At 43.1% G+C, this 15109-nt stretch overlaps 1 protein-coding gene across 1 annotated transcript in view; it reads left to right on the forward strand.

Moving 5' to 3' along the window:
- REPS2 (RALBP1 associated Eps domain containing 2) overlaps positions 1-15109 on the forward strand; it is a 96294-nt gene that overhangs the window by 16468 nt on the left and 64717 nt on the right. The window contains exons 2-5 of the mRNA XM_009325496.1: positions 11974-12080; positions 12352-12541; positions 12600-12759; positions 14548-14671. Coding sequence (XP_009323771.1) covers positions 11974-12080; positions 12352-12541; positions 12600-12759; positions 14548-14671 — 581 coding nt within the window. The remainder of the gene's footprint in view (positions 1-11973; positions 12081-12351; positions 12542-12599; positions 12760-14547; positions 14672-15109) is intronic.

The raw sequence follows: 15109 nt of genomic DNA on the forward strand, positions 1-15109 counted from the left end.
ATAGTTGTTAAGTACTAATGCTTTTTTGCTTGTTCTCGGTTAGGCTCCAAACTAACAAGAAACTTAGGGGGTTTCAGCCCATGAGCTTTCCTAGTGAATTCGCATGGGGCTGTTTAATGTGAATCTGAGAGAGAGAAATCTTTTGAATTGTAGAGCTCTTACAGAAGAAAAGAATTTCTAGCTCAGTCATACAAAGAGTACGTGCTTACTGAAATATAAATTTATTAAAAGTCGTCTGTGGTTTTGCTCTTTTTAAAGCTGCTGCACTTTGGCCCCCTTTTGTGAACGCGTTGTAGGGTTTAATTGCACGATAAACTATTTGCTCCAGAGAATTGCTGTTTCATTTAGTGCAGAAACTGTGCAAAGTATAAGGCAGAGGGTTAGGAGAAGGAAAAGAGGCTGCTGCCTTTAAGACATGAATTGGCACGCAACACAAGCTCGGGTTTTGGTATCCAGCTTTCGTTTACTTTAAGCAATAATTTGCCTAAGGACTTCTGCCTAAATATAAAACTTACCAGTGTTAAAGAACAAGAAAGAAAATAAAGCAATTGAAAGGAAAAACGATTGCTAAATAGTTCATTCACTGTCCTGGTGCATAGGCTTAATTTTCAATACTGAAGCAAAGTAATGCTAAAAATGAAAAGCTGCATGTGACAAGCTTTTACAAATCCTTTTTATTCTAATATGTAGTAATGTGTACAGATGTCTTTTTGTTTTTCTAGATTAACTCGAGAAAGTCCTGTGAAAGAGTCATAAAAGCCTCGTAGCTGATATTTGTAAATACCTTGCCTGCTGTGATGTTTTGTCCTAATAACGGAGGTATATTAAACTAAGCATATTGTTAATTGTTGTGTTAAGACCAGAGAAATGACAAACTCTGAATAATTTAGCATTTCAAATACATCGTGAGCTCCTCCTGCACGCACCACGGTGCCGAGAGCTGGAGAAGGCGTTTCGGCGGCAGCCGTGGGTGGAACTGGTACGTGGCTGCTCTTTCCCACCTCCTCCCACTTTTTCCCAGTGCATCTCTGCTGAGCTCCTTTTCCTTGAACGATGGAAGCAAAATATTAAGCAAAATAACTGCTTAGTATAGCCATTATTAGAGCAGATTGTAAATACTGAGTATGCAGCACAACAGGCTTTGTGAAGAGAAGCACGGAGCTGTCTTCCTAAGGTGAATGCACATTTATGGTCCTGTTTTTGGATATTATCCAAACATGGGTGATGCTTGGTTTGTGAATTGTCCCGTTTGATTGCAGGAGGATTTCTTGCAGGCTTAAAGATAAATGCTAGCTCATGTACCTTGTGTGCAATGAGACCTGGATCACAAATAGCTACGCTCATATCCTTGTAAAATGGGCCTGTGGAAATGAAAGGCAAGGATAGAAGCTTTCATTTGCTTAGTGCAAAAATGGGAAAATATTACTTGTGAATGTGTAGGAGGAGGAAGCACAGACACAGGAATTATTTTTGAAACAGTTGTATTTTTTTGTAGAAAAGAGTGAAAATCTTTCTTAAAATTGGTGTATGTGTGGGTTCTACTACTAGAAGAAAATCGCTAAGGTTTTATTGGACATTTCCTTCTTGCTTTGCAGATAGTAGTGTATGTCTCCTGCAGTGCTCATTAGTGCCTTTGGAGATCTGAAATCAGCATGCAATACCAGCCACGGATCACTCTCCATTTTACCCATCCCTTCAGAGTCAAATAAATCAGCAGTCTTTTCTCTGCCCAGTGTGTTAGGTTCTTCCTTATTAATTTGCTATTGAGCCGTAAATGTTTGTTGAAAGCTGTGCCAAGGGCTTAGAAATTAAATGGGGATTTGCGTACCTACTGCAAATCTCAGCCATTGGGCTGCTCCCCTCAGCTGTGCAAGCCTGTGCAGTTCCCTGGTGTGGTGCAGCAGATACTCTGTGTGGAGAAAAGGCTGTTATAAGGATACTTCCAGCATTTGACTGAAGTCTTAGAAGTCCAAAGCACTTTTTCAGTCTCTCGCAAGCGCAAATTGTGCTATCATTATCTTTATCTAAGGACGGGAGAGAGAGGTTGAGCAGAAATCGCTGCGGCAGTGATATGTGATGGATCATGCGGTATCTGTGATAGATGAGAAATAGGCTGTGCCATTAGTGACTTTTGTCTTTCCAGAGTGAACCAGCCTCAGCTGTTCCGCACAAATTGCCACAGATCCAGTGGTTAGAAAATCCTTTTACAGAATTTCACTCCAGACTTACCTCTCTGTCAGTGAATTATGCCCATTTCAATTGAGTGCCATGCTCCTAATAACATGTCAATTAATTTTAAATTGCACAAATCTTCACTCTGCTACCAAGACTTGGAAAACAAGCTTCATCAATTGCTCCCTCTGGGACTTTGGAAAAGACATAATTTAAAGCACTCTGTATGACTTTTGGTCTCCTTTTTTTAATGTACAGAATTTGATTTTTATAAGTGGTTTTGGATTAAAAAAGAAGTGAGAGTACTTTTGCTAAATAGTTTGCTGGATCTTTAAACCCATGTTGCTAACAGTTAATGTTGGATAATAATCTCTTTGTGTAGCGCTATGGAAGATTTTGCAAGAGAGCTGTGATTCTTAAGTGGTGCATTATTTATTTTTACATATCATGATGTTTGGGTCTTAGAGTTGGTTTAAGCAATTAAAGATCAGGGAGGAAGGGCTAACGGAAGCAAGCATAAAGGTATTGCTGGACTGAATGTGTAAGCAGTCATCTGTATTGCACTGGCCAGAGTTAAATAGTCTGGTGAGGAAAGGTGAATGATATGAATTGTATGTTAGACATCAATGTATAAGAAAAGCTTTATTCTTATTTTTCTTTACTGGAACCAAGGCCCGCTGAAAACAAATAGATCCAGAGGGATTAACTTGAGTTTTGTCTTGTAGAAAAATCTTGCTGTGAACCAAGTCTATTATGGGAGAGGCCATCCTGCTTTGATCCATGTGCCAGGCTTTCTGCAGTGAAATCCAGAAATCTGCAGCTAATAACTTCGCTGCTATATTTTTTTGGCCAGCTCTGCTACGTGTCGGTCACCGGTTGGGTTTGGGTCGCTGTATTTTGGTGGGGTCTGGGAATGTTTCCCAGGTGCATGCCCTGGGAATGCCCAGAGGCACTGGGAGGTGCTCTGGGTGCCCGCCTGTCCCCCTGCCCTGGCCCGGGGCTGCCTGTTTTCCTTGGGAACCAGCCATGGCAATGCCGAGCGGGTTTTCGGCAGGGTGGCCTGCGGATCCCGTGGGTAGCCGGAACTTAATGGCAGTTTAGGGTCGCCACCTCTGCTTATTATTAAAGACTGCTCTTGTTTCTTTCACTAATTGTTGGAAGGTGGTTACCTCTCTTGCATTTTGAAGGGTTTGTCTCAAAAGTCATGGGAAAGCTGAATCAATTAATCATATATTATTTTAGACCAAAGCTGAGCAACGTTTGCTCTAACTCTTTGTCAAACCCTTTGTCTGTGTGCCTCCAAGTGAGGGGCTTTCCAGACTTCTCCAAAACCCCTCACCTGGCTGCGTGAGCCCGTGAAGTGGGAAGGTCTGCGGCCGGGCAGGCATTTTCGGGTACTGTCCTGCCCATTGTCCCCTGAGCTGCTGAGGACGTTGCGGAAGAGCTTCAGCGCTGGCTGAGCGGGAGGGAGAAGTGGGCATCTCTTGAGCTTTGGACAAGGATTTTGTAGCAGTTTGTGGGAGGAAACCTGAAGCTCAACGCGCTTGCAATCGGCAGTGCTACTGCTGCTTGTGGCTGAAAGAGCTTGGCAAAAATGAGGTAAAATACTGACAATGGCCAAGAGTATTTTTGATTACTGCCTCTCCCAGTGGCCAGAGCGACTGCGTCTGAGCCATCCCTGCCTATGGCTTTTTAATTTCCCGGACTACCTCATTAGTTGGGGTAAATTCCTGTGTACTAGATCTCAAACAGCAGAAATTCATGTTTACGCAGAAACTTTCAAGCCAAAAGATTCTGAATTTCCTCACAGGCCTTGTACCATAATGATTTGAGCTGTCACTGAAATGAGAAAAACATCTAACATTTACATTTTCACTAGTCTTTCTGGTCAACTTTAGGTATCCTCTGTGTTTGGTCTCGTCATCTGCAACTGATTTGATCCCACAGCTGTACTGTGAGTTAAACCATGGCCTGTGGCGCTCAGCATCCGAGTCTCTTGTCCCCGTGCAGAGGGGAAGCGGGTGAGGTGGCTTGTTTGATTATGATCCGAGATGAACAACTTATTTACATCTAATTCGTCTGAGACGTGTGACTGGGCCCATCGGGACTGCGATGGTGGCTGGAGGTCGCTTCTACTTGTTGTCCCATCAACAAGTAGAAGCGCGCTCGCTGAGAAGAAAAGGCTGTTAGCCTTCCAGAATAAGTAGAGAAATGTTTTTGCCTGGATATGTAAAGATAACAGTAATTGTCATGAGGTTTGCTGTCGGTTGCTCTTGGTATGCTTTCAGCTGTGAAAACGCCTACAAATGGAACAGATCATACAGTTATCCTGGCATAGCATCTGAGAGTGAAACTCCTGAAGTATTTCCTTGTTGTAGTTGCAAAGAAATGTGGAAATAATAAGGCAGCTGTTGTAGCGGCAGCAGAAGCGTGCTGCGGTACCATCTGTAGGCAGTCCCAGAGACCTCTTGATGGTGACGGCAAGTTAAAATAGCTTTGTTTTCTGGGATTTGCCCGTTGCGACATGGTGTACTCGGGTGGAATGAAGTCTTTAAACATTGGCATTGAATGAGCAAGGAAAGAAGGATTTAACTGAAAAGGTCCCTATTTTGGGTAGCCTTGGCTTGAGTGTATCAGTGGAAGTATCAAAAGAGACTTCTGATAGCAGTTGATTTTTATACATTCACAAAGGAGATTGTGAAATGGCCTTTCTGCCCATTTTCCTCATTGTAGTTTGACTTTAGGATTTATCTAGCAAGCATTTCCATTGTTTTTCCTTAGGTGCTAAGAGTCCCCGAATTTGAGAAGATACTTTGATTGCCTATTCGTAAAACGTTGTGGTGTGTTCACAGGAGATGTTATGTCCTTACTGCTAAGCTCAAAGCTTGTCACTTTTTCAGCTGTTTCAAGTTACTTCTTGCGCCGTAGGTGAGATTGGTGAGCTTCTTTATGGATGATGGGGAGGGGTTTTCACAAACTGTTACTTATACCGAAGCTTTTTATGATGATATTTTAACATGAGAACAAAACGGAGTTGTATTGCTGCGCTTTGTAAGTTAGCTCATTTATTGAACAGTAAGTCGCAACAAAGAATTGATGTTAGCTTCTTCAGAGAGTAAGGTAAATCCTGCCTAACAACACGTCATGATGCAAAAAAAAATGAAGTGGACTTTTGTGTAATGCACATTCGTACTGTATGAGTAATACTCAAACTGAATTTTGACTTAAGCAAATAAAATTACTTCAACCCAAACCAGTGGGGTTTGTTTTTTTTCCCTGAAAAAATCGACTTCTCAATCTGTGGAGTGTTGTTCAGAGGCTGAAATTTGACAAAAGGTGGGATAAGGATTGTCTGTATGAATAACCAACTGCAAGATCCAGTCAAATGTTTTTAAGCAGGCTTGAGGACTCTTGCATTATAAATGGCTTCATGCTCTGTTATCAAATTTCAGTGTTTTCAATTTTTTTTTTTAAACTCGGAATATGTGTTTTAATCCATATCTGAACTGCAGCAATGGAGAGACCATTCTTCCTGTGTAAAAAAGGCTTGGACAGATTGAGTAAACCTTTCCTATTAAGGTTTCATTGTTAGGACTGAGCTTCAAGTTACATTTAATTTCAGTTTTGTATATACATAGAGTGTTTTGAGTGGATTTTAAAAATAAGCATATTGAAATACATTGGAGTTCATAATAAATGTCATTCTAAATAATGAATTCAAGCTTATAAATGAATGTCATTTTATGTCAGTGAAAATGTACTCTCAGGATGAAGATATGCTAATGGCAATGCTGCTTGTGTAAAGTGTTCCTTGAAATAATTAACAACTTGGTTGCTGAAGTGGTCTAAAATGATAAAAACACAAGGATATAGCTTTCCCTAAAATCTGTCCTTGTTAAAAACCATGTTGTTCCTTAATGTTCCTGTGATCATCCTGTATTTTCATTCCCAAAGGGTGCTGGTTCAGCTCCTGTGCGAAATGCGGCGTTTCCACTTGAGCTAAAGAGAAACTCTCCGTTCACTCTCACTAGTAGTAAGGCTTAGATACTATTTTCAGTTCAGCCTCCAGAAAATGAAAGTTTTGGGAATGGATGCGTGTTTCGGTTGGCTCAGTGCCAGTCCTGGCCAAATTCCAGTGTGGATAGTTATGTCCTGCCTCCATCAAGCTCTTCTTGCAATGTCAGTTGCTTGTGGGTACGGGGGTTCAGGATAATGTCTCCGCTGAGCAGGCAGGAGTTGGAGGGTCTGGGTTCTCTTCTCTCACATCCTGGGCCTTCTCTGTGTTGTCCCTGGATAAGTTCTTGGAAGAGAAGAGGCGAGCAGGAAAATGAACAGAAATCCTTGGAATGACTAGTGCCTTTAAAGAAGCACATTTACAGTGTATAAAATGTACAGTATTAACCCGCTGTAGGATGGGCTTTATGAAACTCATGTCTCATGTCCAAGAGAATGAAATGCTCTTGGCAGCGACTTGCATCAGAGGAAATTCAGGGATAAGCCCTGTGGAAGCTTCCTGCAATCTGCTTGTTTGGATGGGGTGGTGTGACAGCTCTGTACTTGCCATTTTACTTGGCACATTATGCTTACTCCCTTGCTTCTACAGTAAGATTTGAAAAGCAGATAAAACATCCATAACCCAACTCTGTGTACTCTGCAGATTTCCATGGGATTTCAGGTCTTAATAGTGATTTTGGCAAGGCTGTGTGTGCAGCATTTCAGAGAGTGACCTAACTGAACATTTTTGTTTCCATATCCAGATGCTGGGGAACTGATTACCTACAAAGAATGTGAAGCGGTTTGGTGAATAAGTAGACTCATACTTTTCTAAAAAATCCATACTGCTTGTTGGTACCCTGATGCCGAGTTATTACATCTGGAGTAACCTGTTTTCAGGCTTTTTATTTTTGTGTTCCAAGTGTAATAAGCTTTATTAAAATTTTACTCATAATCCTATACAAGTTTATTGGCACAAGCTGTATTTATTGACCTGGATAGTCTTTTATATGAATTTGAGACAAACTAGTGAATATGAAACACAGCTAGAACAATTCTAGGTGGATGAATGCTGTTCTCTGAGCATTCATTTTTCCAAATAGTAAGAAGAAAAAGGCAAGGAGGTTTTGACAAGGATTTGCTTCATCTCTTTCACCCCTGCAGGATTTTATACACTCCTAAAGGCATGTGTTTAGTGAAGATGATGCTAGGTTTTTCTTTCAAAGGAAAGACAGAATGAAGTATCAGCAGATGTACATAACAGCCTCTGACCTAATTCTGTAGGCACGGCTGTCGTGAAAATACCTTACTTGGCGTGGAGACTTCCAGATATTTCTCAGGAATGGTGATTCTTAAATCTCCCAGTAAGATTGACATTAGATGAAAGTGTCCACCTTTCCCATGTCACACGCAGATAAAAGATTCATTAGCGTTTGTGTATTAAAGACAAAAGGTTGAGCGTAGTAGGAGATGGGTTTTCTTTCAGGTATACTTCAGCGCTTATAAATATTATCATGCATCAGCAGCCTTTATTCCCTGGCAGAGATTTTCTAGCCAGTGCTGCTTAATAATTGAAATCTTTTTGATTAACAATGCTGACTCACAAGTCCTGGTAGCTGCACAATTCAGATCAATATTTTTTGTAACTTGCGGTACTCTGGCATTGCCAGTCTTCCTACTTGAAGAGAAGTACTGCGTGATTCGCATGCTTGAGTTCCTGTAGGAATGTGCAGCTGACTGTTGTCAGGTACAAGAGAGAGACTCGCTGACCCTTGCACTGACCAAGTACAACTGCCCTGCTCCTGCCCTGCCTGCTCATGTGAATCTTTGCTGATTGAAGACAGTTGTGTTTGCATTGTTGTTGTTTTTTTTAACCTCTGCTCAGGAATTGACTTTTTCTAGTATATAAAATACTTCTGCTGTTAGGCTTCCATGTAAGACTTAGAGTTGTTTGAAAATGGTTTTTGTGTTTGTTTCATACGATTCTATCCGTGGCTGCGTGTGTGTGTGTGCACTGGATCATAAGCCTTGTAGTTCTCGGTGTTGCCATAAAATGTTCTGCTTGGAGCTGCTGGAAAAGTGTTTCCCTGTTCCCGAAATGCTTTCTCCCTAGACGTGCAAGGGTGCGATGGCATGCGGAGCACCGGGGCATGCAGATGTGAATGGTGCCGGGAGCAGGGAGTTTGGGGAACCCCTGGCGGTGCTATCGGCAGGCTTTGCCTAACAGATGTGGTTGCTCTGTGCTGCTTTAACCGCTGTGTTAACTGAAGTTGCTAAGCTTTGGCAGTTTATCGGTAGCCTTGCAATTTAAAATTATGGTGGTGTTTAATGTAAAGCGATGATCATGCAGAGCTTAAAGGGTGAGGATGTTTTGTAGTTAGGTCTTTAAAAATACACTATGTATGTGTGTTCTCGTGTACCATAAACTAAGCTATTTTTAATTCCTTTTGTTTTGGGTGTTGGAACCATGCTTTCTCAGAATAGCTAGATTTCAGTAAGCATTTCAGGTGATGTTTAAAAAAAGTCTGAAATAGATAAAACATCTGGTTTTGAAAGACAAGACGACAGAATAAAATGGTTACAGAAATACCACTGGTACGAAGGAGCAGAGCTAAAGAACCCAATCCATAGCAGAGCCTCTTCCTCTGTACAGCTGGGTATGTAACTGCTCCAGCACGTCCCCTCTTCCCGTTGCCTTCCCAGCCAGTGATCCTCCTGGATCCAGGGTGTGGGGTTTCTTACTTCGCTTTAAATAATGAGGAGCTAGATACATAGCCCCGGGCTCCAGGTGGTTTTAACAGGTATCTGAACAGTGGTCCGTTCAGAAAGAAATACCTGTTTAAGAATGTAGCAAAACTCGTCTGTAACAGGCAGATCAAAGACACTGTAAACACAAATTAAAAAAAAAAAGGGGGGGGTAAAGTGGGTCAGATGCATGACACAGTTTTGAGATAAGCTGTTGATAAGCCACTGCTGCAAATACTTGTCTTTGAAACAGTTACAAGAGGGTGGTTGACCCAGAAGGGAGCCTGGGGTGGCTCCGTGGTTGAGGTCTGAGCTGTGGCGTCAGGGCTGGTCATCCTCCGGAGAGCACTGGACAAGGTGTGCGTCGGCTAATGGCAGAAGCTTTTCAACATGTTCCTTAAAAACGCGGAGACAGTTGATGAACTGGAAAATATTTCTACCTCATTATAGGTTGAGCAAGGACAAGTAAAAAAAAATTGTGCTTTCTGGGGTTGGGCTGAGATGGAAGGTGCAGCAAGAAACTTTCTCTTAACGTAGGAGCCAGTGATGCTCATTTTCTTTTTCTTTCCGAATGAGTTGGATATGCATTCAGCTTACACGTGTTCCTCGCAGAGTCTTACAACCTGCACAGAGATCTGAGCACCTTTGGGCTGGGTTCGCCCACAAATGACAAGCAGTGACCGTCTACATGGCAGGTAGCAACAGGGGGGCAGAACAGACAAAAATTGTGCACCAGCTAGATACAGAGGATGCCACAGCAGAGTTAATGGCTAAATAAGAAAGCAAAAATCCCAGCTCTACCTTTGCCTCACAGCTGAAAACCTTTCCCTTGAGGCTGCAGGATGGTCATTTCAGCGTGTCCATAGGATTATGGAATAGTTGTTTCTGATTTTACCTCTTTTTCTGCTTACAGAAAACAAACTTCAGCTCTAGACTCTTGTTCAGTTCCTGAAGTTTAGCTCTTGCAATCTAAATTAGACCTGGCCAGGGTGTTTGAGAGGTCAGTGCTCTTGGAGGCTGCAGTGGAAACTTGTTCGGAGAGAACTGGGGAGAGCTGGAACAATGTCAGATTGTGCTGGGAAAAGCTGCTTCATGTGGGATGTCTTCAAGGAGCAATTACAAAAATAAGATAGAGCAGAGCAGCGAGTGGATGATAAATACAAATGTGTTCCAGCATCTCAAGATGTAAAGCTTTTCTATTAGAAGTTCGCATGGAGAACGGTAATTTAAAACAGCTTGTAGCTATGTTTTAAATTTTAATGTTGATGAGTTGGAGATAGCTTTTAAAAAAAAGAATTATATATTTTTACAACCATAGAAAAACTTCTGGCCTGTCAGAAGGGTGTGCAGGCATCTAGGTCTTCCTCTTTCTCCCCTTCTTATGGCTGCCTGATAGGGGAGGTGGTGTGAGTTGTGTACAGAATGTGTGTTTTAAGGCTACCTGCTGAAATCCCATTGAACTGAGAGGCGCTGTTCCAGGACTGACTGAGAACAAACACAAGATTAGACGCTAGAGCTTTTCATCCTTCTCCGAGAAATGTTGTTTTCACATGTTGTGTGAAATGAACTTGTTGCCTTAACTGACCTGTAAAATTGTTTCATATAAGCAGTTACACCTTGCAGTAAACTTAAACTCAGTAAACTAAAACTTAGTCCACTCAGTGTCGTGTTCTTGCCTCGCAAACCATTGAATAGATCAGTTTTTGACTAATTCTGTTTATCATCCTGAGGTTAGATTTGGCAAGCAACATTCATAACCTGCCACCATGAAAAATAATTTCCAACGTGTTCTTCATTAAACTTTTCTTCAATATTTGGCTATCACTGGAGGATTACAGTTTTCTGCTGAAGAACTAAAAAAAAAATTGCAATGAAAATTAACTGTCAATAGTTCTGTATTAAAATCCCTTGAAGTATCAAGGTGTGCAAGTTGTTTTGATTTACATGTGTGTCTGTTTAGCAGTACACGAATAGAAAATAGAAGTTCTTTCCTTGCTAGCTTGCTGAAAAGTATGCAACCCACACTGACAACAGGAAAGGATAGAAAGAATTTGTTTTTAAACATCAGTTGAATGAAAGCTGAACTGATGTTTCCCCTGTCTTTCAGGGGATATTTTCATATATCTTAGTTCCAAAGTACCCTCTGTTTTATTAGAGAAGGAGTCTAGTTTAAGCTCGAAAAAAATATCATATCACATTCTCATACAATGCCTTTAATTCAGATGGATCTTGGAGCCTCTTAACAGTATATCGCACAAACTAGCTTAACCTTCGGTATTGCATATCACTAAATGTAATCTGCCCATCAAGAGGCTATGCGTGCTGATCCTGCAAAAGGTAAAACCAGGAAACAAAAAAATAATGCAGTACTCAGTTTAAGCTGCTGTGGAAATCTGAGCAGGCAGCATGTTCTGAGGAATTAATTTTGGTTAAAGGCTAATCTGCCACCTACCTCTGCGGTTGCTGGAAAGAGGGGCTGCTCCCGCTAGCAGCGCTAAGCAGGGTCCTGATGTAGGTAGTACGAAATGCTGTCTGGAAGGGAACCCAAGTCCCTGTCCTCTAACTGTACAGGGAACCTGATAAGAGTAAATGCCTTTACCTGCAATTAATCTGTGTGAATACCTACAGTTAATCATGTAATAAATTTGGCTACTCTGTCAGCTTGCATCTGTTGCTCTGGGCCATTAACAAGAGATCAGGATCTAGTTGCAAAAATAACATGGAGGAGTTCGTGCCTATAAAATATTTTTTCTGTTGTTACCACCGAAGAGCAAAATTACAGAGAGAGCTTCAGATGGTTGGTTGTAAGTGTGCTTGAGAAACAGTACCGTATTTTTAAGAGACGCTGTATCCTTGATAAAAAATCTTGTCTGCTTGATCAGAATAAGATGTTCATGTTTCTACATCAGGAACAAGCAGAGCATTTATGGCATTCAGTGGCCTTAATATTTCAAAGTATAGAAAAATAGATGGAAAATTAACTCTCAGTATCTTTTCAGGAGGAGGATAGCATCACAAATCCCTGTGTGAAAGTTCCAGTTGCTTGGTGTTTCCTCTTTTCAGCAGCCGGCGAGAGGAAACGCAGCTCACGGCAACGATGTTGCTCCATGCCAGCAAGCGTAGGATGCCATGGCAGGAAAGCAACCCAAGAGGAGAAAAATCCCTCTGGGGTACGCATGGCCAGTGGTCCCCTCTCATACACCCAGGGACTGTGTGTGCTGTTTTTTTGCACCGCAGCAGCTGCTATCCCCAGGCACAGTCCGTGGGTCACGCAGGAGGTGAACACCCGCACCCCCCACGGGAGGGCCTGGGTGTGGGCAGGTGCCCCGCTTTTGCAAACTGCCATACTTGGTGCTGGCCTTCGTTTAACGAACCTCTCGATTAACAAACCAGGGCCGTGTACCCAGACTGAATTTCAGCTTGGTTGTGCCCCTTCTCCAGCTCCTTCACCCCAGGTTGTTGAATTTGTGTGCCTGGGGCGCACAGCAAGCCCCTGGCCGGCGGCTTCCCGCGTACCTGCTGCGGCGGCAGTGTCCCCAGAGCTGTCGGGGTCTGGCGTGCCTGGGCGGTTGTGGCTGTGGGGAGCCGGCTGGGCTGCAGCCACGGTGCAGGCTCCGTGTCCGCAGCCACGGTAGGCTCCGTGTCTGTCCTGGGTCAGACCTGATCAGCTGTGCTCTGCACTGTGGCAGGCAGAGCCGGGGCCGCTGGCAGAGAATGACCATGCAGGAGGTGTGGGCAGCAGGACTGAGTGATGAGGAGCGACCAGGGACAAGTGGAAGGAAGCCAGCACCTGCTTTGGAGTTCAGAAATGGTACCGATGCTCTGCCCAGCCCGCCCAAAACAGTGGCGGTACTGTGATCGGCTGTCCCGGCAGCACGCCCACGCCGCAGGCAGGCAGCCAGGTGCTGCTCCCGCAGCACAGCGGGCATCCGCCTGTGGTGTCAGCTCCTGCCACGGGACCCCGGTAGGCTGCGGTCGGGGGGGCCGCTGGGTGGGGTCTGCACAGTGCCGTCCACCGAGGTGGATGCGATGTGCTTGGCTCCTTCCTACACCCTGGACGGGGCGCAGCTCTCCTGCAAGGAGTTCCCCTCTACCTGTTCCTCCCTCCCCGGCACACTCCCATTTTTAATCATGCTTCGGCACCATCCATCTCGGGCACGTGCCAAGTGCCCTGCGTTCCCACCGGAAAATAAAAGAAGTAAGGCCAGCGACAGGGGTGGGGGGGGTGAGGGGAATAAAAAAAGGCTAGAGTGACTTCAGAAAAAAGATATGTAGAGGAAAGGGAATGGCAAATGCTGCTGGTTAATTGAAGCTGTCCTCGTACAGAGAATCAATCTCCCTTTTCATTTTCACCAAGCAGTAAGAGAAAAGAAAGCTGCTTGATACATCTTGTGATCAAGGAATTAAGCCATGCATCTCCAAAACTCGCAGGAAGAGAAGGAAGGCAGAGCTTGCTCAGTCAAAGCAGAAACCACATCCAGAGAAGAAAGAGTTTGCTTGAAGATAATTTTCTTTGATTAGTAAGAATTACCATTCCAAAAATTTATTTTTTCAGTAATTGTTTCACCTGACATTTTGCCACTGTGTGTGTGTATGTGTATATATGTACATGGAAAAAATAAATTAGAAAAAAATAGACTATTCATTTGTGCTATTTCTTTATACAACATGATATGGGCATAGTTTCTGTCATGCTGTTGTAGCTTGGGAGTGATCCATGGACGTGGTTTTCTGGTAGAGCAGCACTTTCCCATGAAGAACTGGCACAGCTCTACTGTCATCCTGCACAGAGGCAATGAACCTCGCCAGCCAGGAGACATTGCTGATCTAGGTGAATGTGCTGGTTTTGGCTGGGGTAGAGTTAATTTTCAGGAAAACAATTTGGGGCTTCCCTTTACATCTGGGGGCAATGCGGTTTCGTTCTAACCTCAACGCCCGGCTGAGGTTTGTTTGTGAACATCTGGGAGCTCCGTGGATGGGAGAATTGGCGCCTGTGCTTCAAACCTGCTGAAAGCTGTTGTTTGTTTAGCTGTTGTCTGAGCGTGTGAATGTGGAGCTGTTTGCTTCATAGAGGTGGCTGAGCGAAGCAAACAGTGAAGTACATATAGAAATTAAGTTTCAGTGCTGACACTGTGTTAATTTTTCACAAAGAAAAGTGTTCTGCTCAAGCGGTGCAGAGTATCAAGCGATGGGGTATTTCTTGTGTTGTGTTTATCTTCCGGTTACAGTAATTGTCTGAACTGTTGTTGTATGGGCTAATATTAAGTGCAATTTTCTGTGATTACCGTAGCTTCTGTGGTGGAAATGTTTTACTGGACAGCATACTTAACAATTTGTCATTTCACCTGCTATTAAAATCATACTTAGTATGAAAACCCATAAATTGTTTTACGATAGCAATGTTAACCAGCAATGCTTCTGAAAAGGATAATAAATAACTACCTGTCTCTGATATACTAAGGGGAATGTGATCAGCGAGCAGTGTCCTGAGTTGAAACAAATATGTTTAATAGAAAGCTTTAAATACAACAGGCGTTTTGCATTTTTAAAGAATTTTTTCTTTGTTTACGTCAAGGTGTTTACATTCCCTGGAAGGGTGAAATGCATTTAACCAACAGTGTGTCTCTTCTCTCTTAGATTACAGAAGTTTGTGGAGCCAAGCGCGTGGGTTATTTTGGTCCTGCTCAATTTTATATTGCTTTAAAGTTAATTGCGGCAGCTCAGTCAGGGTTCCCGGTACGGATTGAGAGCATTAAGAATGGTAAGTAGCAAATTTTGCTTGCAGCACTCCGCACTTGTTTTTCACTTTCTTTAATGCTTGTCAGCTCTCCGTGGTGGTAAACTTTTCTTCTGACGTGTCTATGAAACAATTGTATTTTGAGGAGCAGAGAGAGAGTAGAAGGTAATACTGCATTCTCTAAGTGACTGCTAAAAAATTGCAGTGAATTACATGTACGGCAAAGCTGAGATGACATCCCCCTCTGGAAGAGGCATTACCAAAGGAATGGCACGAATGACAGCTGATCAGGGCTAGGGATGCATTTCTCTCTCACCTTCAGCCTCTAATCTTGACAGCTGTGCAGAGTGGGAGCTGATCGCCGCTTCGGGTGGAGGCATGTTGCGGGGGGGTGTGGGCAGGTCAGGGGTCCCCCTGTGCAGGGCAGCTTGCAACACTCATCTGTTTTTAGCAAATAATCCT

The sequence above is a fragment of the Pygoscelis adeliae genome, unplaced genomic scaffold (assembly GCF_000699105.1).
Source record: "Pygoscelis adeliae isolate BGI_AS28 unplaced genomic scaffold, ASM69910v1 Scaffold386, whole genome shotgun sequence".
In the NCBI taxonomy this organism is placed as follows: Eukaryota; Metazoa; Chordata; class Aves; order Sphenisciformes; family Spheniscidae; genus Pygoscelis; species Pygoscelis adeliae.